The sequence below is a fragment of the Bos indicus x Bos taurus genome, chromosome 6, assembly GCF_003369695.1.
Source record: "Bos indicus x Bos taurus breed Angus x Brahman F1 hybrid chromosome 6, Bos_hybrid_MaternalHap_v2.0, whole genome shotgun sequence".
Classification (NCBI taxonomy): domain Eukaryota; kingdom Metazoa; phylum Chordata; class Mammalia; order Artiodactyla; family Bovidae; genus Bos; species Bos indicus x Bos taurus.
In genome coordinates this window covers 25,030,541-25,056,082 of record NC_040081.1, presented here as the reverse complement: position 1 = coordinate 25,056,082, position 25,542 = coordinate 25,030,541, and the positions used below count along the sequence as shown (strand labels likewise).

Below are 25,542 nucleotides of genomic sequence, written 5' to 3'. Positions count from 1 at the left end.
CACACCATGGTAGTTATTAGGGGCATTTGGACATTTTTTGACTTCTTTGGAAGTCACAGAGTCAGCACTGTGACCTATGAACAGTTCTTCTGTGTATTCTTGCCACCTCTTCTTAATCTCTTCTGCTTCTTAGGTCCTTACCATTTCTTTTCTTTATCATGTCCATCCTTGCATAAAATGTTTCCTAAATATCTTCAATTTTCTTGAAGAGATTTCTAGTCTTTCCCATTTCCTCATTCAATCATTTTCCTCTATTTCTTTGCATTGTTCACTTAAGAAGGCCTTCTTATCTCTCCTTGCTATTCTTTGAAACTCTGCATTCAGATAGGCTTATCTTTCCCTTTCTTCCTTGCTTTTTGCTTCTCTTTTCTCAGCTATTTGTAAATCCTCTTCAGACAACCACTTTGCCTTCTTGCATTTCTTTTTTGGGGGGATGGTTTTGGTCACCACCATCTGTGCAATATTACAAACCTCCATTCATAGTTCTTCAGGCACTCTGTCTATCAGATCTAATCCCTGGACTCTATTTGTCACTTCCACTGTATAATCATAAGGGATTTGATTTAGGTCATACCTGAATGGTCTAGTGGTTTTCCCTACTTCCTTCAATTTAAATCTAAATTTGACAATAAGGAGTTCATGATCTGAGCCACATCACCTCCCACTCTTATTTTTGCTGACTATACAGAGCTTCTTCATCTTCGGCTGCAAATAATATAAACAACCTGATTTTGGTATTGGCCATTTGGTCCTATACATGTGTGGAGTTGTCTCTTGTGTTATTGAAAGAGAGTGTTTGCTATGACCACTGCATTCTCTTGGCAAAAGTGTTAGCCTTTGTCCCGCTTCATTTTGTACTCCAAGGCCAAACTTGCCTGTAACTCCAGGTATCTCTTGACTTCCTACTTTTACATTCCAATCCCCTATGATGAAAGGGACATCTTTTTTTTTTTTTTTTTCTCACCTCTTATATTAGTTCTAGAAGGTCTTGGAGGTCTTCATAAAACCATTCAACTTCAATTTATTTGGCATTAGTGGTTGGGGCATAGACTTGGATTACAATGATGTTGAATGGTTTGCATCAGAAACAAACTGAGATCATTCTGCCAGTTTTGAGATTGTACCCAAGTACTGCATTTTGGACTCTTCTGTTGACTATGAGGCCTACTCCATTTCTTCTAAGGGATTCTTGCCCACAGTAGTAGATATAATGATCATCTGAATTAAATTTGCCCATTCCTGTCCATTTTAGTTCACTGATTTCTAAGATGTTGGTGTTCACTCTTGCCTGGAAAGTTTTTTAATTTCTCAAATCTCTTCCCTTCAGGCTTATTTCCTACTTGTGTCCCAACCTGCACTTATTTTTGTTCAATTCTTGGGCACTGGCAATGGGCAGTAGATGTTGAAGCTAAGGACTCTGTTTCACCTACTTTGATTTTTGTCCTTCTCTTTGTCCCCCAGGTGCTGGGACAGTGAGTGATACTTTGGGTGAGTGAATGAGTGAATGAATGAATGATGACTATGAGCTGCAGCTCTTTGTGTCTTTCAAAGCCAGTATCATTATTGCTTTCAGCCTTCTTTTCTCTCTCCAAGCAAAGCTGACTCCCTTCTTTTAAACTCTCCCTCTAGATTCTATTTTCAATCTCTCTGGTCATTCTCCATGCTCCTGTCTGGATTTTCTCCAAGTTAGGAAAGGGTACATATTCTGCATACCAGCAGATTTCAAAAATCATTTTTTTAAAGTTTTTTTTAACTGAAGTGTAGTTGATGGATAATACTATATGTGTGTATATCAGTTCAGTTCAGTTCAGTTCAGTTGCTCAGTCGTGTCCGACTCTTTGTGACCCCATGAATTGCAGCACTCCAAGCCTCCCTGTCCATCACCAACTCCCAGAGTTCACTGAGACTCACGTCCATCGAGTCAGTGATGCCATCCAGCCATCTTATCCTCTGTCGTCCCCTTCTCCTCCTGCCCCCAATCCCTCCCAGCATCAGAGTCTTTTCCAATGAGTCAACTCTTCGCACGAGGTGACCAAAGTATTGGAGTTTCAGCTTTAGCATCATTCCTTCCAAAGAAATCCCAGGGCTGATCTCCTTCAGAATGGACTGGTTGGATCTCCTTGCAGTCCAGAGGACTCTCAAGAGTCTTCTCCAACACCACAGTTCAAAAGCATCAATTCTTCGGTGCTCAGCTTTCTTCACAGTCCAACTCTCACATCCATACATGACCACTGGAAAAACCATAGCCTTGACTAGATGGACCTTTGTTGGCAAAGTAATGTCTCTGCTTTTGAATATGCTATCTAGGTTGGTCATAACTTTTCTTCCAAGGAGTAAGCATCTTTTAATTTCATGGCTGCAGTCACCATCTGCAGTGATTTTGGAGCCCCCCAAAATAAAGTCTGACACTGTTTCCACTGTTTCCCCATCTATTTGCCATGAACTGATGGGACCATTGCCATGATCTTCATTTTCTGAATGTTGAGCTTTAAGCCAACTTTTTCACTTTCCACTTTCACTTTCATCAAGAGGCTTTTGAGTTCCTCTTCACTTTCTACCATAAGGGTGGTGTCATCTGCATATCTGAGGTTATTGATATTTCTCCCAGCTATCTTGATTCCAGCTTGTGCTTCTTCCAGCCCAGCATTTCTCATGATGTACTCTGCATATAAGTTAAATAAGCAGGGTGACAATACACAGCCTTGACGTACTCCTTTTCCTATTTGGAACCAATCTGTTGTTCCATGTCCAGTTCTAACTGTTGCTTCCTGACCTGCATGTAGGTTTCTCAAGAGGCAGGTCATTGTACATATAGTGATTCACAATTTTAAAGTTTTATTCCATTTATAGTATTACAAAATATTGGTTATATTCCCTGTTCTATACAATTATCCATGAAGCTTATTTTTATACATATAGTTTATACCTCATAACCAACTACCCCTATGCTGCGCCTCCCCTTTCCCTCTCTCCACTGATAACCACTAGTTTGTTCTCAGTATTTGTGAGTCTGCTTCTTTTTTATTTTATTCACCATGGTGGTGGTTTAGTCTCTAAGTCGTGTCCAACTCTTGCGACCCCATGGACTGTAGCCCACCAGGCTCCTCTGTCCATGGGATTTTCCAGGCATGAATACTGGAGTGGCTTGCCATTTCCTTCTCTAGGGGATCTTCCTGACCCAGGAATCAAACCTGGGTCTCCTGCATTGCAGGCAGATTCACTATTTTTTTCTATTTTTTAGATTCCACATATAAGTGATATACAATATTTGTCTTTCTCTGTCTGACTTACTTCACTTAGCCTTATGCCCTCCATCCATATTGCTGCAAATGGCAAGATTTCATTTTTTATGGCTAAGTAGTATTTCATTGTGTGCATATGTATGTGTTTTATTTGAAACGAACGTGTTGCAGTAACTTCTGGCTGAACCTCCTCTCACTGATCCAATCACTAGGTGGTTGGGACAATGTTGGGACATTGGGACAATGTTAAGCTTTTCCAGCAAATACAGTCATCTGAATAAATGTCTGTGGCTAATACAATAGGGATTATAAAGATCTGTAACCCAGACTCCTAGATTTCTCCAAATCTAAAGCTTGCTGCATCTCTTGTCATTACTATAATATTTATTTTATTTATTGCAATAAAACTTGGGAAACTGAGATTTTCATCCTCTCCATTGCCTCTCCTCTCTTCTATTCATTACCAAGTTGGGAATTTGCTACTATTTAAACCTCTGCTATAGACTCCAGGTGATGATAGATTTGCACTTGACAGTCTGGCTTCCAGCCCTTGAGTTATATTCCAGGAACTATAAAAATTCCTCTTATCTGTCCCTGCCAGCTGAAGGCAAAGCCACCAAAGCTAGGAACAAGAGGCAAAACCCATAACTTGTGAGTGTTCCTACTTTGTCCTCTGGGAGTAATAGGCCTCAGGAAATAAGATAACATGCACCACACGCAGAAGCTGTGATGGCTCTTAAATCCCAATGATTCTTGAAAGTCACAGAGTCAGCACTGTGACCTATGAACAACCGTGAACAGAAACTGGGATTCCATCTCCTAAAAACCAAACTCTTGTTCATTTAAGGGCTGGCTCTTGCAAAATTGTAATTCAAGAAGATACATGTACCCTATATTCATAGCAGCACTATTCACAACAGCCAAAACGTGGAAACAACCTTAATGCCCATTGGCAGATGAATGGACAGAGATGTGATATACATGTATATCACACACACACACACACACACACACACACACACACGCAGGAGTACTACTAAGCCACAAAAATGAAACATTGCCATTTGCAGCAACAAAGATGCAACTAGAGATCATCATACTAGGTGAAATAAGTCAAAAAAAGAAAGACAAATACCATGTGATATCACTTACACACAGAGTCTAAAACATGGCACAAATGAATCTGTCTGTGCAACAGAAACTGACTCACATAGGGAACAGACTTGCGGTTGCCAAGGGCAGGGGGCAGCAGAAGAAGGGTGAATTGGGAATTTGGGGTTAGCAGACGAAAGCTATTATATATGGAATGGATGGGCGACAAGGTCCTACTCTATATCACAGAGAACTAATATTCCTGGTCCTGTGATGAACCATAATGGAAAAAAATATAAAAAGAATATAGAACCATAATGGAAAAGAATATAAAAAAGAATATATATATATATATATATATATATATATATACACATATATATGGCTGAATCACTTTGCTGTGCAGCAAAAATTGATACAAATTGTAAATCAACTATACTTCAATAAAAAAATTTTAAATTAATAAAAAAGAAATGGCTTCCAGTGATCAGGAGACCTCCAGCTAATGATTCCTTGCTCACTATCAGATGAAGTGCAAATTCTTATTAAAATTTTTGCTTGGTTAAGGATCACCTGGGGATGCATTTTCCTGCATTGTGGATGAGACCCTGTCAGGGTCCTGACATCCTGATCTCTGGAATGGGAAGGACTAGAGCTGGGTATTTCAGGCGTCTCAGCCAGAGCCCACTCAGGCCAGCCTCACTCTGTAGGGCCTGGTAGTGAATTTATTTAAGAGAGACTTTATCTTTGAGGGCAATGGGAAAGATAATCAAATAACCAACAACTGTAAGCTTTTGCTTTACAGTTTTCGGTCTGAATAATGTCTTCGGTAGAGTGAAACCAGAATGCTTGGTTCCGGGTCATCAGAAAATATTCGCATTCAAGATAGGTAAAAGTGTTAACCTATAGGGATATATACTCTTTTAAGATTATTTCCCCTATTTTATTCTTATTTTCTTTTCTTTAAACTCCCAGGATTTCTGTTTTGTTAATAAAGAATGAAGATTCTTGTGAATAAGATCTAACCCTCCTAATAACTTCAGGATTCTATTATTCTTAAGTCTCCTTTTCCCTTGCTGTAATATCTCTAATCTCCATTAAAGTTTCCATTCACTGTAATTTCTTCTTATTTCTCTCTTAAGATACTTCTCCTTCTCAAAACCCAATCATCTCCCAAGTATATCATAGAGATATACAATGTACCCATTTGTTTTTACTCTATTCAGTAGCCCTTTTACCTTTTAACATATTTTTATAAGATATTTCAACTGTTTGATGTGGACCATTTTTTAAGTCTTTATTGCATTTGCTACAATATTGTTTCTGTTTCATGTCTTGGCCACGAGACACATGGGATATTAGCTTCCCAACCAAGGATTGAACCCGCACCCCCTGCATCGAAAGGTGAAGTCTTAATCACTGGACTGCAAGGGAAGTCCCTATTTTTAACCCACTTATTTTTTTAAATATCTTCACACTCATATATAAAGTCTATGAGAAGAAGGATTCTTGTCATTTTTTTTCCCTGTTATGCCCCATCACCTAAAAGAATAAACGCTAATCATGACCCACAGCATTGCTTGGATAGTATACCAATACCAACGTCCACATTGCAGCTTTGGGGACAACATAACAACTAGCAAGCTGCTGGCAATTTTTACTTCCAAAATATGTACAAAGCATAATTTGAAAATGATTTGTGTTGTATGCATGCTCAGTAATTATTAAATTCAGACTCTGCCTTTCATTTGTAATAGCAAAGTGAAGTGGCTCAGTCATGTCCGACTCTGCAACCCCATGGACTGTAGCCCACCAGGCTCCTCCGCCCATGGGATTTTCCAGGCAAGAATTCTGGAGTGGGTTGCCATTTCCTTCTCCAGGGGATCTTCCCAATCCAGGTATTGAACCTGAGTCTCCCACACTGCAGGTAGACTCCTTACCATCTGAGCCACTAGGGAAGCCCTGTAATAGTAAGATGTTATGTGAATCTTCTACTCATATTTGTACATGGCTTTTAAATTCAACTCAAATAGATTTGAAAATATGAGTTTTTTTTAGTATGGACATGTTTGGTTCATTATTAATTTTTAATGAATCCTCGCATATTTGACTCCAGAGAAGACGATGGCACCCCACTCCAGTACTCTTGCCTGGAAAATCCCATGGACGGAGGAGCCTGGTAGGCTGCAGTCTATGGGGTTGCACAGAGTCGTACACAACTGAAGTGACTTAGCAGCAGCAGCAGCAGCTTGTATTTGACTAAGATTTGTCTTGGAAAATGTACCCAGCATTCATCTTTATGCTTACATGTCCAAATAGTATTAAAATAAAAATTGCCTTTTCCATTATCTTTTCTCTATATTGCAATACTTTTGTACATGAAATTGTCATCTACAATTTATTATATAAATTACTGTGTTGTGACTTTAATCACCTAACTAGCATGAAAAAAAGAATAAGTGCTGTGTTTGTGCTTACCCTTTATAGTGATTGGTTCTCAGTTTTGAAGATCCTATCTGGTTCTTTGTTAAATGTCAAATTTCCACTTCTCTTTTTGTTCTGATATGGGGATTCCCAACCTTTTGATAACTGCTACGGTTATTATTATTTTATTTTGTGACTCTGGCCATTTCATCCAGGCGACATTTTAAAATAATTAAGTTAAAATTAATTTTAATTTGAGAATTATGTGACACTTCTGAAAATAATTGGTGATAACTTAGAATATTGTCCAACCACGACCAGGAGTCACTTCTTTTTTTTTTTTCCTTAATATTTATATTTATTTGTTTACCTTTGGCTGTGCTGGGTCTCCATTGCTGCTTGGGCTGCTCTCTAGTTGCAGGGCACAGGCTTCTCGTTGCAGTGGTTTCTCTTGTTGCAGAGCACAGGCTGTAGGGCATCTGGGCTTTAGTAGCTGCAGCACGTAGGCTCGGGAGTTGCTTCCTCCTGAGCTCTAGAGCACAAGCTCAGTAGTTGTGTGCACAGGCTTAGCTGCTCCAGGGATGTAGGATCTTCTTGGATCATGGGTTGAACTGGTGTCTCCTGCATTGACACGTGAATTCTTTACCACAGAGCCACTAGGGAAGCCCAGAAGTCACTTCTTTAGTTTATGTTTGCCAGAAACACAAATCTTCATTTGTAGATGAGGCATGTTTGGAAAAGTAAAAAGCAGGCAAGGAAGAGAATGAAACAAAACTTTGCAGAGTTTTACTAAGTTCCAGGCATGCTATTAGATATTTTCACACATGCCAAGTTATTTAATCTTCTGGACCACCCACAATAATGGGTAAAGTCATCCTATTTTCAGATTAGGAAATAAAAACTCAGAGATTTTAATTTATTTGCCCAAGTTGCAAACATAGAAAACATTAATGCTGAGATTGGAATCCAGGCTAACCTGGTTCTAAAGCCTGTGTGCTTTCCACTCCCTTTGTGTTCTCCTAAAACTGGTGTCCCAGTGACACTACAGGCAGTATTGCCACAGCACAGCATGGCTCTGAATGGATTAGGATGGGGATTAGGAGTCCCCACGCGGATTAGGAGTCCATGCCACGTGATGCACAAAATGCTTGTAGGATATGGCAGGCCTACAGTACATGGTTTAGTCTTCAGTCTCCTTAAAGCCTATAATAATATTTCTGATATGATATAAAATCCTTGTTCTAAAGAATATGACTCAGTTTGAACTTTGGATTTATTGTTATTCTCAATTTATTAACATGAATTTTTACTGGAGAAATTATTCTAGAAAATCATAAAACACAAAAAAAGTTGACTAGGGCGGTCCAGTGGTTAAGAATACACTTTGCAAGGCAGGGGACATAGATTCGATCCCTGGTCGGGGAACTAAGATCCCACACGCTGTGGGGCAACTCTGGCCGCATGCTGCAACTACTGAGCCCACGCACGCTAGGCGCATGCTCCACAAGAGACGCCACCGCAAGGAGAAGCCCACCCTAGCAACTGGAGAACCAGCAATAAAGACCCAGTGCAGCCAAAAATAAAATAATCAAATACATTTAAAAAAAGAGTTGACTAGAACACATCCCCCAAATACTTAGGCCCTCATGCATGCCTCTCCAGAAAGGATATAAAACAGCCTATGTAACTACAGTAAAGTTAAATAAAACTTAAAGTGTGAAGAGAAGGGGGAGGAAAAGAAAAATGAGAGGCAAAAATAAAATGACATCAGAAGTGAAGTATATCAGATGAATATTGCACATTTACTGAAACAGGATAAACATTTGGTTACTACACATCCTAATATTTCTTCACCTTCAGTTGGGCTTGTGCAGTTAACCAGATTTATGCAATGTTGGAATTGGAAGGGAGCTCAGAGACCTTTTAATTACTCCTTTACAAATGAAGAAACTGAGGTCTGGTGAGAAACGTTGAAGTAAAAACTCTCATTTTCTTTTCTTAAGTTGCATCTTGAAGAATCCATTTCATCAAATTTTGATTGATACACGTGATTCTCTTGTCCACAATAACCAAAGTACATTTCACATGCCATAGAGAGTTTCCATGGTGGTGATTAACACGAAGGCTAAGAAAAATGGGTGGTATGATGTGTAAACATGTGAACCTCAGGTCTAACTCCAGCCTTTGCTATGTACCAGCTGTGTGTCTTCAGGCAAATTATGTAACCTCACTGAGCTTCATTTTCATCATCTTATAAAATTGAGCTGATGGTAATAGTTGATACTTTAATGACTTGCTGTGAAGACTGAATGAGATTAGGCATGTAGCATAATGATATTTATAATAATTCTTAGCATGGCAGAAATAATCATTATTAATGTTACTTTAAGAAGCCTTTTTATGGTAATTCATTCCAATAATTATATGCTTCTGCTGCTACTGCTAAGTCACTTCAGTCATGTCCGACTCTTTGCAACCCCATGGACTGCAGCCTACCAGGCTCCTCTGTCCATGGGATTTGCCAGGCAAGAGTACTGGAGTGGGATGCCATCGCCTTCTCCAAATTATACGCTAGAGCTATATATTTTTTGACATATCATGAAGCGTTGGTTGAGGGACAATTGGATTAATGTTTTCATTAAATCTTTGAGATGTCTTCTTCAAATTTTAAGTCAGTTCCATAGTGCACTCATATGAAAGGTAGAATCAAGTACTCCAACTGATTTGCCTTGGATATTATAACAGAATCTTCTCTTGCCCTGGCTGTCACGTCTGCTTTTCTTAACTCAGTGTATTTCTCCCTATGAGACTAGAAATCAAATATTAAAACTCCTTCATGTGTAAACAAACGTGATTTTACTAGCACTATTTTATGATGAGTTCAAGTCCATTTGCAGAGCAGGTAGCAAAGAAGAAAACAGAAAGATCTTCAATATTCTTTTAACTCCCCTAGAAAGTTACCCTGTATTAGCCGGAGGAGATGGAGGAATCTGCCATGCATATGCAGCAGGAAAGCCTGTTTTCTGAACCTGAGGGCAATAATGAAACATAGATGGATATGATCTATTTTAATGTAATTCATAATTAATCATTTGTATTGAGAATCAGTTATGAGCTGGGCACTGCTGGCCACTGATAATATAGCGATGAAACAGGTATCGTCCTTGCCCTCCAGCCGTCTTCCAGTCTAGGTGGGGAACCTGGTGGCAGCGCTCACTTCAGTGGAAAAAGGAAATATTCTAAACAAAGTTTCCTTTTTGGGAGCTATGTGTGCCCTGCACTATACTCTAGTTTAGATAGCAAACCAGTGCCTGAGGCTTGAGACTGTCCTTACTTATTTTCGGAATTCCTGCTGGAATATAAGATAAGGAGTCTTTCAATGCAATCTCATAGTACTATAGCCTAAGTAGGTGTCTGTAAGTTACAGTTCAAAAATATTCCCCCACCAAGAGTTTCTGATACCAGGTTTCATGTCAAAGGCAGGAAACAACAATCTCCTTCATGTAGTTCGGAAACTGAAGTGAAACACAGCCAGGGTTCCAACCTGTAGTTGCAGATCTTTCTTCTCTCTCTACCAGCCCCTGCCTCCTTTTGTTGCCCTTTGTCAGAATCTTCTAAGTCCTGGAATTTGTTTGGTCTGAATATGACTAACCCAGAGTTCTTTCTTATGAAGTCAGCATGCTGTCATGAACCTTGAATCTTCTAACTTAATAAGTCTGTGATGTCTACATTAGATAAGTTTCTTTCAATTGCCAATGACAGAAACTAACCCTAGCCAGCCGAACTTCTCTAAAAAAAGATACGGGGAGAAAACTGGGAATTTTTTGGAAAGATATTCGTATTCCCATTCAAAATTTAAGGGCAAGAGAAACAGAAAGAGACAACAAGGAATCAGCCAAGTGATCATGAGGCTACTCTGAAGCTTTCAGCACATTGAAATACCTGCCTTCCTCATGCTCTGATCAACTCAAAACTGTGCCTTCATGGAGTTGCTTCTGAAACCAGCTTTCATGTCAAAGGCAGGAAACAACAGTCTCCTTCGTGAACAGAAACTGAAGTTAGTGAACCATCTCTCCAGAGAAGTGATTAAGCAGATCCCTGGGTCAGTCCAATGAGTGAGTCCAGGTTAGGTGTTTATTGGGGAGAGCTAGGATCTCTGGAGGTCTACCTCTGTGTAAGGGGATGGGATGGTGTTTAGAAAAGAGGAAATCATTGTAAGCCTCGAAGCCATGCCAAGAAGTCCATATATTGGCCCTTTCTTGGGCAGAATGGTTGGCTAAGGAGACATGTCTCTCAGGAGACCAGATTTGTATCAGTGGAAGCTTGAATTTTATAAGTAGCTTGTTATTTTCTTCATGACACCGTTCAAACTAGCCTCACGCATAGTCTTAGTAGTTAAAATTAATATGTCAGTTCTGCTTTCCTGATTGACTCAGTATCATTTACATTAATTTAGCTACTCATTGATTAAACTTCAGAGGAAGTTTTCAAAATAGAATTTGAGTGCTCCCAGTGGAGATATGGGGCTTCCCTGGTAGCTCAGCTGGTAAAGAACCTGCCTTCAATGAAGGAATCCCCAGTTCGATTCCTGGCTTGGAAAGATCCCCTGGAGAAGGGATAAGCCACCCACTGCAGTGTTCTTGGGCTTCCCTGATGGCTCAGTTGGTAAAGAATCTGCCTGTAATGCTGGAGGCCTGGGTTCAGTCCCTGGGTGGGAAGATCCCCTTGGAGGAGGGCATGGCAACCCACTCCAGTATTCTTGCCTGGAGAATCTCCATGGACAGAGGATCCTGGCAGGCTACAGTCCATGGGGTCACAAAGAGTCGGACATGACTGAGCAACTAAGCACAGCACAATGGAGATTTGGAGAGCTGAACTTGGGTTTGTTGTCCTGTCCTGTCCTTGCCCTGGCCAAGCTAACTGTGGACCTGGAAGCCTGGTTCATTTCATGTTCTTCCCTGCCTTACACCTGAATTACTGTGGCATTTGTTCATTCATTCATTCACTCATTAAGCTTTCCCTATGTCAGAAACTCTCGGAGAAGGCAATGGCACCCCATTCCAGTACTCTTGCCTGGAAAATCCCATGGACAGAGAGCCTGGTAGGCTGCAGTCCATGGGGTTGCGAAGAGTCAGACATGACTGAGCGACTTCCCTTTCACTTTTCACTTTCATGCATTGGAGAAGGAAATGGCAACCCACTTCAGTGTTCTTGCCTGGAGAATCCCAGGGACGGGGGAGCCTGGTGGGCTGCTGTCTATGGGGTCACACAGAGTCGGACACGACTGAAGTGACTTAGCAGCATGTCAGAAACTGTATCAGGAGGTAGGAATACAAAGATAAATTTGACACCATACCTTCTCTGAAAGGACTCACAGGGCTTGGAAATGTGTGTGTTGGAAACGCAACGGCTTTATGGTCCCAAGTGATTACAGCACTGCAGGCTCAGGCAGCAACCCTGGCCCAGAGATCCTTACACTGCAGCACAACAGGACTCTGAGGCTAAGCTTACCACCCAGAAACTGATACTGTAGTAAACAGAATAATGATGCCTCCCCACTTCAAAGGTGTTCATATCCCTCCCTGGAAGTGTAAATGCTATGTTACATGGCAAAAAGGAATTAAATTTGCTGATAGAATTAAGGCTACTAATTATCTGACTTGGAGATGCAGAGCTTATCCTGGATTGCCCAGGAGCATCCACTATGATCACAGTGGTCCTTATAAGATGGAAGCAGAGAAGGAGACCTGGAGAGACAGCAGCATGAGAAGGACCTGACCCACTGCTGCTGGCTTTAAAGATGGAGGAACGGAGCCGCCAATCAAGGAATGCGGGCAGCCTACAGAAGCTAGAAAAGGCAAGGGAAAGGATGGTCTCTGAGAGCCTCCAAAAGGAAAGCAGTTCTGCCAATACCTTCCCTTTAAATTATGAGACCCACTTCAGACTTCTGACCTCCAGAACTCTAGGATAATCAAGTCAAGTTACGTCACTATATTTGTGATGATTTGTTACAGCAGCAATCAGTTCACTTCAGTTCAGTGGCTCAGCCATGTCCGACTCTTTTCGACCCCATGAACTGCAGCACGCCAGGCCTCCCTGTCCATCACCAACTCCTGGAATTCACTCAAACCCACGTCCATTGTATCGGTGATGCCATCCAGCCATCTCATCCTCCGTTGTCCTCTTCTCCTCCTGCCCTTGATCTTTCCCAGCATCAGGGTCTTTTCAAATGAGTCAGCTCTCTGCATCAGGTGGCCCAAGTATTGGAGCTTCAGCTTCAACATCATAGGAAACTAGTATAAGCAAGTATATACCTGGGTGATGCTTGGTTCTATGCAAAAGGACAGGATTGACCAGGGGCATCTTTCTAGGGCATCATTTAAAATATTATTTTCATATTAAGCATATGAATAGGATAATAATTTAGCATCAACTTTGAATTTGAATGGCAACCCTCTCCAGTATTCTTGCCTGGAAAATCCCATGGACAGAGGAGCTTGGCAGTCCACAGTCCTGGGATTGCAAAGAGTCGGACACAACTGAGCGACTTCACGTCACTTGAAGATGAAGCACAAGATTTCACATTTCTTTTCTAATTTGTGAGCTGCATTGAGACCTGAGCTCCGGTCTTCTCCTCCACTGTCAGACGGAAGTGTTCAGAGGCGTCTGTCTGAGTGCTATAGTCAGTGACTCTCTAGACTACTGCCATGGTTATTCTTAGCACATAGTTCCATTTAGGTCTTTTTTACCTAATTTTAAAATCCATGTTCCCAAAGATGGTGCTCACTGGAATTTCACTTAAGAATTTAAAAATATATCAGAACGTAACAACATCTAACATTTTTATAACCCTTTCACAAGCCCGTCTTTATTTGGAGCTTAAAACAGCTTCATGAAGAAAGGGTAATCATTCTCACTTGTCAGAGGAAGAAAGAGAAGCTTGGAATAGAATGTCCAAAGCAACAGGGGCTAAGTGCCATGGTGGCTCTTTCCACAAAGCCAGGGTGGCTGCCAGAAAGTGTTTCTCTCAGGCAGGTCCCTGAGTAACCGGTCCCCAGTTCAGCAAGCCTCTGCCGAGTCACAGCTGCATCCATACGGGCCCTGCACAACGGCTGCTCTGGGTTTAGGTGTTGCTGCTTTCACTATGACTGTAAACCTGTAACCGGCCCCTCGTCCCAAGATGACTGGATCTGTTCTCATGAAAGAATCTCCTCAACAGAAAGGAGTGCAGGCAGTGTGCAAGAGCAGGACTGGGCCTTCTGAGAACTGCAAAAGCAACTTTTCACTGTGATCCCAGTGCTCCCGAGATGAGTTGGGTGCAGAGCGAGGAGGAGGCCACTGTTTGGGGTCCCCCTCTTTGGCTGTTCTCAGTGACCCTTTCACTTTCCAGCAGGGCCTTATCTGGGCCCCTGTGTCAGAAGACATTGTTCTGTTTTTGCAGTCAGTTCACTGTCTCTACTCAAATCTCATAGAAAGATTTTGCTTTGTTTGTAGGTTTATCATTATTATGTTTTTTTTTTTTTTTTTTAACTGCAGAAGAGGTATTTTCCTTTCCTTGTTGCGTCTTTTTCACTCCAATTCAAAGTCTATACTTTCTGTGAGCTTTCTGTCACCCATCAAAGAAGATTTCCCTGACCTGATATAAATACCACGCTACCCAGACCCCTTTCTCTTTTCACTCTTCATTCCTTCACTTTGCTTTGTTAGGGTTTTCATAACAATTCTCTGACTTCTCTTTTTTTCCCAAAATGTTTCTGTCTCTGTGGCCATGAGAGTGAATGCTGTGTCTCCTTGGTCTGCTGCTATATCCCCTGGGCCTATACAAGTGCCTGGCACTCAGGAGAGCTCAGGAAATATGTGTTGAATCAACTACTGAAATCTTTGCATCTCACCCAGTGTCTGGTACAATCCTGGACCTTCCGTATGAAAGACCCAAGTGAAAAAAAACAAAAACCCAAGAAGCCAGAGCAAAAGGGAGAAAACCCTTAACTTACTCTTTTTGTAGTCACTTTCTAGTTTCTCATTGACTGATTGATCAGGGGAAGGGAAGGATGCAGAAGGGGGAAATATCAGTGTTGAGTTGAAAGCTCTCAGCCCCCAATACCTGGCCCCCACAGGCTGGGGGTGGGGTGGGCTTTTTCTGCCTGGACCACCTCCTTCATATGGAAGTGAAGGTAATTACACAGTGGCCTTAGCCTATTCACTTCATATCCACCAAAGAAAAGCAAAGCCTTCTTTTCCTTCAGCTGTCAATGGGGTGGTAGGAGACAGTAGGGAAAATGCTATGAGCTCATATTTTTTAGGTCCATGGATTTGTTACAAGCTGTTCTGAAAATAGTACAAAGTAGAACAGTGGAATAAATCCTCCTATACCTGGTACATTGTGTGGTTTTGTTTGCACAACTTTTATAAAGCCCACCTGGAAAACCAACAGTTATTGCTAAGGTCTAATGGAGTCTAATGGTGTTGCCTCCCCTAGGAAAACATTTCTAGAGCATTCTATAGAACTGCACTTCTTATGCATGATCTTTTTTGTCTCTGTGGTACTTTTTATACCCTGCCACCTACAGACATCTCTCCTAAAAAGCAGAGTTACCACATGCACAACCAGCATGCTTGGTTCACACTGCTGACGGTGGTCTCATCACCCTATTCAGTTAAATGACTATATTCATGGCTAATTCTGTCCTAGACTAGAAGGGCAGAAATTATCTCACAATGCTTTATATCTCCAGTGTTCAGTTTAACAGCCTGGAATGTAGTTTGTACTTGATAAATGTTGAGACAGTGAGTCAGTGAATCCATGTAAAACAAGAAACTTTATGATCCAGGCACAGTGATCTGGTGTTAGCATTTGGACTCTCTTTTTGGGGCTTATATTCGATTTTTTTTTTTTTTTTTTGGTCTACATGCAGGCACTCTGATTGTTCTGAAACACCCCTATCCCAAAAAAGTGGAAGAACCATCCATTTATGAATCCGTCCGGGTTCACACAGCAATGCAGACGGGAAGATCAGAAAATGACCTGGTGCCCACTGCGCCTTCTGTAAGTGGCCATCCATCTGCCCACCGGGCTCACTGTCCAAAAGCAATAACATGCAATAAGTTACACACATTTTACAGTACTTTTGTTCACATAAAATTCTACCTTGGGATATAAAACTGGAAAAGGAACGTAAAGTTCTAAGCCTATGGCTCATGTGGTCCAGGGTAAAGTGTAAAAAAAAAAAAAAAATTAAAATGCGATAGTGATAGGATTTTAAAGATTTCAAAAATGGCACTTAAATCCTGTCCTTACTTCACCAAACAAGTTCATGGTAGAATGTGCGAAAGATGTTTATGGTCACACAGTTGTCTAAACGGTTATTCTATAAATTCATTAAAAAAAAAAAAGTTATTTTACATTTCAACTTTCTCTGGAAGAAAAAGATTCTCCACCTTTACTATAAATTCTCAGGATATTATTTTCTTCCCTGGCCTTTTTATTGCTTATGTTTTTCCTTCACTAAATGAAGGATCCAGACAGAAGCATTTGGACTCCTTTGTAGCATGTGAGCCATTGTCCACTTTCAGTGCAGTGGGGGCTTTCATTGCTCTCTTTGGAGTCCACTGACGTTTGTTCTGTGAGCTGTGACCCTGCAAAGATTCCTCTCCAGCACCTTCTTCCCTTCACTGTGCCCAGGGCGCCCTGATTCCTTTCCTCTTTCTCATTGGCTGCATGCTCTCCTATAAGGTATCTGGCTGTGTCCTCATGATAAAGAGGATCACACCTAAATGAAATGTCAAGCACTAGTTCTAGATAGCAATCATTATACGTATTTAGCTATAGATTAAATGAAAACATGCATGACTTTTTTGTCTCTGCGGCCGTACTTCTTCTACCCTGCCACCAGAGACATCTCTCCTGAGAAGCAGATTTACCGTGACTTCCAGCTTAACAGTTTTCGGCGGATGGCCACTGTCTTCATCCGCCTGGATCCTCCTCTTCTCCCTGGCCTGACCTTATGCTTCTGTCCCACATTCACGCTGGAAGACCCCGCGTTTCTGAATGCTCCTCCTCTCCTCCCTGCATCTGAAACCCTGCCAACATCTCTGCTGTTCCCTCATCCTTAGAGGCTTGCATCTGGGATCAGTCTCTTCCAGAAAGCCCTCTTGACCCCTTCTAGCTTCCTCTAACACCCCGTCCTCTGTGCATGCTCTGCTCACCTTTATCCTAGAATCATCGGACAGGAGGCTGGCTACCTGCACGGAGTCCCCCCTTCCCAGGAGCCTGAGACTTTACCCGGAACTGGAATCATAATCAGTAGCTTTATAGGCTAATCAGGTTCACGACACATTACATTGTTACTACACTACGTCCACTCAAAAATAAAAATCCTGGAAATTGGCTGAGGAAGATGTTTTAGCTTTTTCACAAAGGGACGTAGAAGACCTCTGAACTAGAGAAACTTAGGAACGCAAGACAGTAAATAGTTTCAAGTCGAAACAGACCAGACAATACATCATGATCCAACCAAGTCTTTGTTTTCCGGTCGACTGTGCTTTTCCGGGAGAAGGCAATGGCACCCCACCCCAGTACTGTTGTCCGGGAAATCCCATGGATGGAGGAGCCTGGTGGGCTGCAGTCCATGGGGTCGCTAAGAGTCAGACACGACTGAGTGACTTCACTTTCACTTTCCACTTTCATGCATTGGAGAAGGAAATGGCAACCCACTCCAGTGTTCTTGCCTGGAGAATCCCAGGGACAGAGAAGCCTGGCAGGCTGCAGTCCATGGGGTCGCACAGAGTCGGACACGACTGAAGCGACTTGGCAGTACTCTTCCTGTCCTTTCTCTTCACCATCCTACCCCACCACCAATCACTTCACCATCATTTTCATTTGTACTCTCAGTTTTACTTTACATTCTTCTCTGTTACCTTCCCCTAAAGATATCCACTCAAGGTCGATCAAACCAGACCCTACTGCGTGCGTCCTTTTTCAATAGTAGAAAGCAGATAAGACCGCACTTGTGGAGTTGGTGTGAGCATGAGACATGGGGCATACTTAGGTAGAAACAACCTTCTTGGGATCAAATTCTGCAAGCTTTATTGCTTGCCTCCTTTGCCCACTCCAGGTGTCAGATGGACTCACCTGCCCAAGGATCCAGCAATGAACATACGCAGGTTCTGCATAATGGCATTTTAAAAACAGTGCTGGAATTCCCTGGGGGTCCAGTAGCTTGGGGGTCCTATAGTTAGGACTCAGCCGTTTTCACTGCCCAGGCTGGGTTCAATCCCTGATCAAGCAACTAAGATTCTGCAGGCCAGGGACAAGGCCAAAATTAACTAATTAAAAAAAATGAAACAATGGTGAGTGGATAAGTTGAAAATGTCTTCACTCACACTGTATAATGATAAGTCCATGACATTTGTTGTGCATTGATATGGACAGAAAACTAGAAAGATTTTCTAGTGGATTCTTGTGTCACAGTACTCCTCACTACGGAATGAACCAGCCAGCTGGGGAACAGTCACCGTCTTATCAGGGACTCTCTTCCCCTGGCTGAACACAGGAGTTCACAGCTTTGATTGAGAGCTTGCTTCTGGGCTTCTGCCTGCTCTTGTGGAGATGCCCTTCTTGCACAAGCACTGGCAGTGGAGGAAGGTGATTAAGTACTATTTACAGGAAAAAGAACTTCTTGCTTGAAGTGAAAATGAAAATAGGTGTCCTATCACCCAGAAATGTAGATGCTTCTGTAAAACTGTTTACCATCCTTTGGCAACTGCATTTGGGGAAATGATTGTTTATATATTTCATACACAACATGGAGTTGGGCTTCTGAGATAGGATGAATTTAATTAATTCGTTTGCTTAGCAAACTTTTTAAGAAAGTGCCTACAATGCACTGAGGACTGTTTTAAGCACTGGAGGGTTGGCAATAAATTAGGCAAATGCTCTGCCCTCATTGAGCTCACACTGTAGTAGGGGGATCATGACAATCATCAACAGAATTCTAACCCAGATTCTAATAGGAAATTAGCATTGATGCAGTGCCACACTCCCATCCACAGATCCCATTTAGGCGTCAGTCATCAGTTTTCTTAGTAAGGCGCCTTAGAGCATAAGGATGCAATCCAAAATCACAAGTTGCCTTTATCTGTCCCGCCTCTTGAGTAGGCTTCATTCTGGAACACGTCCTCAGTTTATCCCACCTGATGGCTTTTGACTAAAATTAAGGCAGGCAGGGCTTCCCAGGTGGTGCTAGTGGTAAAGAACTTGTCTGACAATGCAGGAGACATAAGAGATGCTGGTTCGATCCCTAAATCAGGGAAGATACCCCAGAGTAGGAAATGGCTACCCACTCCAGTATTCTTGGCTGGAAAATTCCATGGACAGAGGATCATGGAGGGCTACAGTCCATCGGGCTGCAAAGAGTTGGCCATGACTGGCATGAGCACACACAAGGCAGGCAGATAGAAAGGATGATAGCCGGACTAATGCTTTAATTTTAAAATATTTAGGTTGTTTCCAATTTGGGGCTATTAACTCTCTTCTTCTAGATGAGAAGACTTAAAAAATAAATCTGCTGCTGTATAGATATTTCCTTTCTTACCTCCCAAGACCATAAATAAAATTGGTATGCTCAGCTCTTTTCTCTGCAGCCTTTCACTTATCTATCAAAACCTTAGAAAAATACTAGATTTATCATATGTTGTTTGGATGGAGGTAAGATGGAGTCAGTAGCATGATTTCTTAGTGTGATTTCAATTCTATCAGTATCTTCCACAAAATAATTTATCTTTATTTTGCCTCTGTAGACTCAATAATCCAAAATGGTAATTTTTTTCTGTTTCCATAATATAATATCCAAACTCAATTCAGTCAGTTCAATTTCTTCTAATGTCAAAATGAATCAAATTGATTATTCAATATCATATTCACCAATGCTATTAAACATTATTTAAATGAATACCTGGGAATTTCATTGTTACTTCAATGCCCTAAGAATTTTAAAGGAAGTGGTCATAGTCATATGTTATTTCTGGCTTTAAATCTTTATTTTGATGGTTGCTGTTCCTCTTTTTCCTTGGTAGGGAGAATTCATCTCAGGAACAAATACTGTGGAAACTCCCATGAAAAAACATTGACATCAATCAAATCATTTCCCAATTTTTATTCATTTTTTTCTTACTAATATAAGATGTATTATGATATCATAGAACAAAATAGCCTACCATGAATCTAATTTCTTCAGGAACGTATGAATTTTGACATTTTTTCACCTGAGGGTCCTGGTTTTATGCAAATTGCTATTCATACTGTTCCCACCATTCCTTATACTTCATAGGTGCCAGCTATGTGTCATACTGTTACCCTTGAATTATTGATAGGTGAGATAAAAGAAATGACTCATTCTTACTTTAAATCCTTTCCGGATGAATTAAGTCTAAATAGATATGCACTCTTGAGAGTCTATCCCATGGAATATAGGTCTCAAGAGATAGTCTGTGAAAAAAACAAAGGGGTGGGGTTGGAGAATTATATGATAAATTGTAGAAAACGTGCTTTCTAATTCACAAAGCAGTTTAGCAGAATACAGACTCCGGGAAGTAGAGAAATACCTCTTCTTTGCTTTATCCAAAGTTGCCCATGTCCTGAGCTTATGGCAGTGTGTGTGCCCGTGTTTATGTACATAACACCCCAGCAACAATCCGAGCAGCTGGGATGCACAGACATCCTTTGCCCAATGCAGCCTCTTAGAAATGGTATAGCTTATATAACCTGGCTGACTGCAAAGTGCTAACTCACGTCAGAGGAGAATCTGTGCACTGTTCTCTGTTGCTGCAAAATCACATCGGACAATCTGGTCTGAAAACAGTCTTTACCACACGGGAAGGATTTTCAAGTGCCTCAATGAAGAAGGAAAGGCAATTACTAAAGATCAAAGGCAAATTCGTTTCATTTTAAAATAGGACAGAAATAGACAAAATTCAAGTTGTGATAGTCCTGGGCTTCATTTGAGTGTTTATTTCTTTTTCAGCTGGGCACCAAAGAAGGCTACCTCACCAAACAGGGTGGTCTGGTCAAGGTAAGGAAGCATGTGGCCTCCAGCATCAGCCACAAAGAGAGAGAACGCATCCTGGGGGCTCAGTTCTCATTTTGACTTTTAAAAAGCAGAACTGCCTACTCATTTTGACCCAGCTATAACATTTACCTGTTTACAGAATTCATTTTGATGGCTAATGTTAGTCAAAATTCTATAAAATCACTTGACTATTCTTTGGCAAAGTGACATGTATGAAAATAGCCTACCTATCATTAATACTCAAAACTTAAAATCCTTTTGATGCAACAATTGAGGATTAAAGTAGCAAATTAACTCTAGCACATATCTTTTTTTATTCAATAATTTTTTTTACCATCTCAATCATTTTCTAAGCCTTTAATTTTATATTGGGATATAGCCAATTAACAATGTTATGGTAGTCTCAGGTGAACAGCAAAGGAACTCAGCCATTCATATACATGTATCCATCCTCCCCCAAACTCCCCTCCCATCCAGGCTGTCATATAACATTGAGCAGAGTTCCATGTCTAGTACATACCTTTGCCTTTTAAGAATTTTTTTTAGTTAAAAAAAAGTCAAAATTTTATGAAATGTTTACTTAACAGTAGACAAAAAAAAAAAAGAACAACAGGCCAACCATCTCACTGGTACTAATGTAACTATCTTATAAAATCCCAAATAAAACAAAATTTAGGACTTTACTAGTTGGGAGGTATTCAACTGTTTTGTTTATGTGACTGTACCTTTAAAGGTACTCAATTTCATATTCATGGGCTAAGAAGGCCTTCATGGAGTGTCTGTTCTTTCTCATTTAAAGTGTCAGGGCACTGAATCTCTCAAGGGTACTGGCCTGCTTGAATTTAACCTAAATATTTAGTTATTTTGTCCCGACTCAAGTGTATTGTTCCTGGGAAGAGGAAGTATTCATGTTCGTAGCATTATTTTTAAATCCACTGTTACTTCCTTTAATTGGGAACATTGCCACCAAAGATGATGAGCGTTCAGTTAGTACAGAAGAAGGAGACCAAAAAAAAAAAAGGGAGACAGAGGGTAACAAGACAGTGGGTAACATTTTTCCACCAATGACCTGGAATTTCTAGGCAAGGTTTAGAATAGCATGTGGTTTGAGGTTCCTAAACCCAGTTTGTTTGTTTGTAAAACAAGAATAATAATATTTGGCATTGTATGAGGGCTGTCTATAATGTATATAAACCTCCAAGGATAGTATGAATTTTCAATAGGTGCTCAAAAATTATATCTATTCTTACCATAGTTTTATTAAGATTATTAAGTCTTACTAAGATGGAAATTTTAGTGGTTTATTGTAATGTAAATCACCTTAAATATTTATGATAGGTTATTTCTTTTTACTTGCTTAAAAATGTTAATGATATCTTTGCCTCTGTTATGAGCTTAAGGCATGGAATCATTTTAATTTTTTAAACTTTAAAATTGTAAGGCTCACTTTGAAAGTTTTTTTTTCTCAGAAATAACACCACAAGAATATTTCATTGTATCTAATCTTGTAGGTACTTTTACAACAAAAGGAAATTATCCGGTCCAGATATTATAATCGTGTATGCAAAGCCTACATGTTTCATTTTTTTTTTTTTTCAGACCTGGAAAACGAGGTGGTTTACTTTGCACAGGAATGAACTGAAGTACTTCAAAGACCAGATGGTAAGAAACATGATCATATATTTTCCCTTTAAAAATGAGCTCTCGAAATGAAAAGAATATCTGCCTTTTAAAATCCCTGAAATTTATAGGAAACATCCTATAAATGACTGGAGATGAGAGTTCTTGATTCCTGATATGAGCAGAGCTTTCTTGCATAAATGAGACCTGTATAGCAGACACTGTTCTCAGTCTGGCTAACCTCTAGCTCTCAGGGGCATGCCACCCCCTATGTTTAGAGCAGTGGAATTGTTCCCTTACCACATTGGGTGGACTGTCTCTGTAGCAGTGTTCTCCTCTATTAAAAATATGTCCATTTATCAGGTCTAACTCATTAAGCAAATTTAAAATTATTTCATCTCTTCTCATTTTTCCTACACAAAATTTCTGAGAAAGTGGATGTCTAAAAACACAGGAGAAAAATATGCCTTCCTTCCACGTGTTAAAAATCCATCTCCACTGAATTTGAATTGACAATGAAAGTGTCTTTCTAATGTCCAATTTCATGAAAAGCCAATCCCCAGATAAGCATGTGGCTTTCCTTAGGAAGTTTTTCTATTATCAATTCCTGTAGTGGAAGTAAAGTTAACAGTCACTCATAGTGGAAACTTGTTTGGGGAATGAGTGAGGAACAGATTTGTGTGTGTGTGTTTTATCATGACATAGTTTGTCCTTTTGTTTTAAGTCACCAGAACCAATTCGGATCCTAGATTTGACGGAATGTTCAGCTGTACAATTTGATTATTCACAGGAAAGGGTAAACTGCTTCTGGTAAGTTGTTTTATAGAGGAAATGTTTTTTAAAATCTTCTTGCCAGACACTTATTTTAGCAGAATAAAAAATTGTATGTCTAATGTACACAGATGTTTTGATCTGAGGCGGTACATGCATATTAGGAGTCCTTTCAGCTGAATGTGACATAAAATCTCATTTGTTGTTGTTCAGTCGCTAAGCTGGGCTTCCCAGGTGGCACAGCGGTAAAGAATCTCCCTGCCACGCAGGAGAAGTAAGAGACGGGGGTTCAATCCCTGGGTTGGGAAAATCGCCAAGTTGTATCTGATTCTTCTGTAACCCCATGGACTGTACCCAGCAGGCTCCTCTGTCCATGGGATTTCCCAAGCAAGGATACTGGAGGGGGATGCCATTCCCTTCTCCAGGGGATCTTCCCAACCCAGGGGTCAAACCCACATCTCCTGCACTGGCAGGTAGATTCTTTACTACTGAGCCACATGGAAGCCCTATACTCATTTAAAGCCGTATAGACAAATAAGCAGTTCTGCTGGGTCTGATTCTTTACATCGCATACTGCAACAAGTATGATGCCCATGGCAGGATGCCAGTCACATGTTAGACAGCTTTCATTCCTTTGAGATGTTTTATTCAATTTTAGTTATAACTTTGCTGACTCCAAGAATGAGTGATTTGTGTAATTATGACAATTCTTGCAGATGGCACCAAACTGTTTTATTCTAACACTATCAGTGTGTCATGATAATTTTCCAACTGGGAGGAGTAAAGTGTCTTGAGAAAAAAGTGTTTTATTTCCCACCATTTATTTTAAAGTTTTTAAACATATAAAATTTGAAAGACTTACATGGACCTCTACTCAATGTTATGTGCCAGCCTGGATGGGAGAGGGGTGTGGGGGAGAATGGATATATGGACATGTATGACTGAGTCTCTTTGGTCTTCATCTGAAACTATTATAAAATTGTTCATCAGCTATACTCCAATACAAAATAAAAAGTTTGAAAAAAAAAGAATAAAAAAAGTTGACATATACCCATATACCCTTCACCTAGATGCATCAATCACTAATATTTTGCATATTTGCTTTATCTCTATCTATTCACTTTCTTTTGTTGAACCAATTGAAAGTAAATTGCAGACATCATGGCACTTTCCCCGTGAATATTTAAATTTGTATCTACTAAGAATAAAAATATCACCTGTAGAACAATATCACTGTCCTACCTAAGAAAATTAACATCAACTATTGTTAATTAATGATTGGATAGTATCAGCCAATGATGGAAATCTTTTTTAACTTCACATAAAGACACTGTACACACTAACAGGGGGTTTATATTTCTCATATAACAACCAATCGGGAGGCAGACGGCTACACTGACAAGGTCCTGTCCAATGTCTATATAGTTCTTTTGGTCTTTTCCTCATGCTTACTACTTCAGGGGCCAAGAGAAATAGTCTAGCTGTAGGTCTCATATTTTCATGTAAGCCATGAAGAAAGATGCTGGGATGGGAGGAGCCAGGTCTGCCCTATCAGGAAAGCAGACATTTTCTCAGAAACTCTCCTATCATATTTTCCCTCCTATCTCATTGGCCAAGACTGCAGCCAATGGCCATCGGCAGCAGCAAGGGAAGCTAGAAAAGGATACTAGTATGATCATGATTGTGCTTCCCAGGTGGCTCAAGTGGTAAAGAATCTGCCTGCCAATGCAGGAGACACAGGTTCAATTCCTGGCTCGGGACGATCCCTTGCAGGAGGGCGCAGCAATCCTTTCCAGTATTCTTGCCTGGAGAATCCCATGGACAGAGGAGCCTGTCAGGCTGCAGTCCATGGGGTCGCAAAGAGTCGGACACAACTGAGTGATTGAGCATGCACACATGATTATAATTGGCTCTAATTGTAATTTATTGCCTGGGGTTCTGTTAGCAAGAAGAAAGGAAAAATGATCTCTATTAACAGGTAGTTAATCATGTCTCTCATAAGGAGTACCAAACAATGACAATTCCAGCAATCAGTCACACCCCCTCCCCAATTTCCCCTCTGTCTACTAGTTGCCCAAGGGGACTTCACATCAAGGTTTACCTTTCATACACAGAGACTTACCTCTTGTCTATTCAACATTATTTACTGGTGTAAACAAGATACGTCGCTTTGGTTTTAGAGTATAGAAACCCTTCTGGTTTCAGTTCAAGGCTTTTTTTATTTTTATTTTTTCACGAAAAGGACAAAAAATTTTTTTTAGTGTTTTGTGTCTCAACTGTTAGGATAGGAAGTGTGGGCAAGATATAAATCAGATGATTTTTTAAGT

General features: G+C 40.5%; 1 protein-coding gene across 2 annotated transcripts in view; it reads left to right on the top strand.

Moving 5' to 3' along the window:
• Positions 1-25,542, top strand: part of DAPP1 (dual adaptor of phosphotyrosine and 3-phosphoinositides 1) — a 56,765-nt gene that overhangs the window by 27,270 nt on the left and 3,953 nt on the right. For both annotated transcript variants that reach the window (XM_027543989.1, XM_027543990.1), the window contains exons 4-7: positions 15,674-15,804; positions 20,780-20,827; positions 22,424-22,486; positions 23,169-23,254. In XM_027543989.1, coding sequence (XP_027399790.1) covers positions 15,674-15,804; positions 20,780-20,827; positions 22,424-22,486; positions 23,169-23,254 — 328 coding nt within the window. The remainder of the gene's footprint in view (positions 1-15,673; positions 15,805-20,779; positions 20,828-22,423; positions 22,487-23,168; positions 23,255-25,542) is intronic.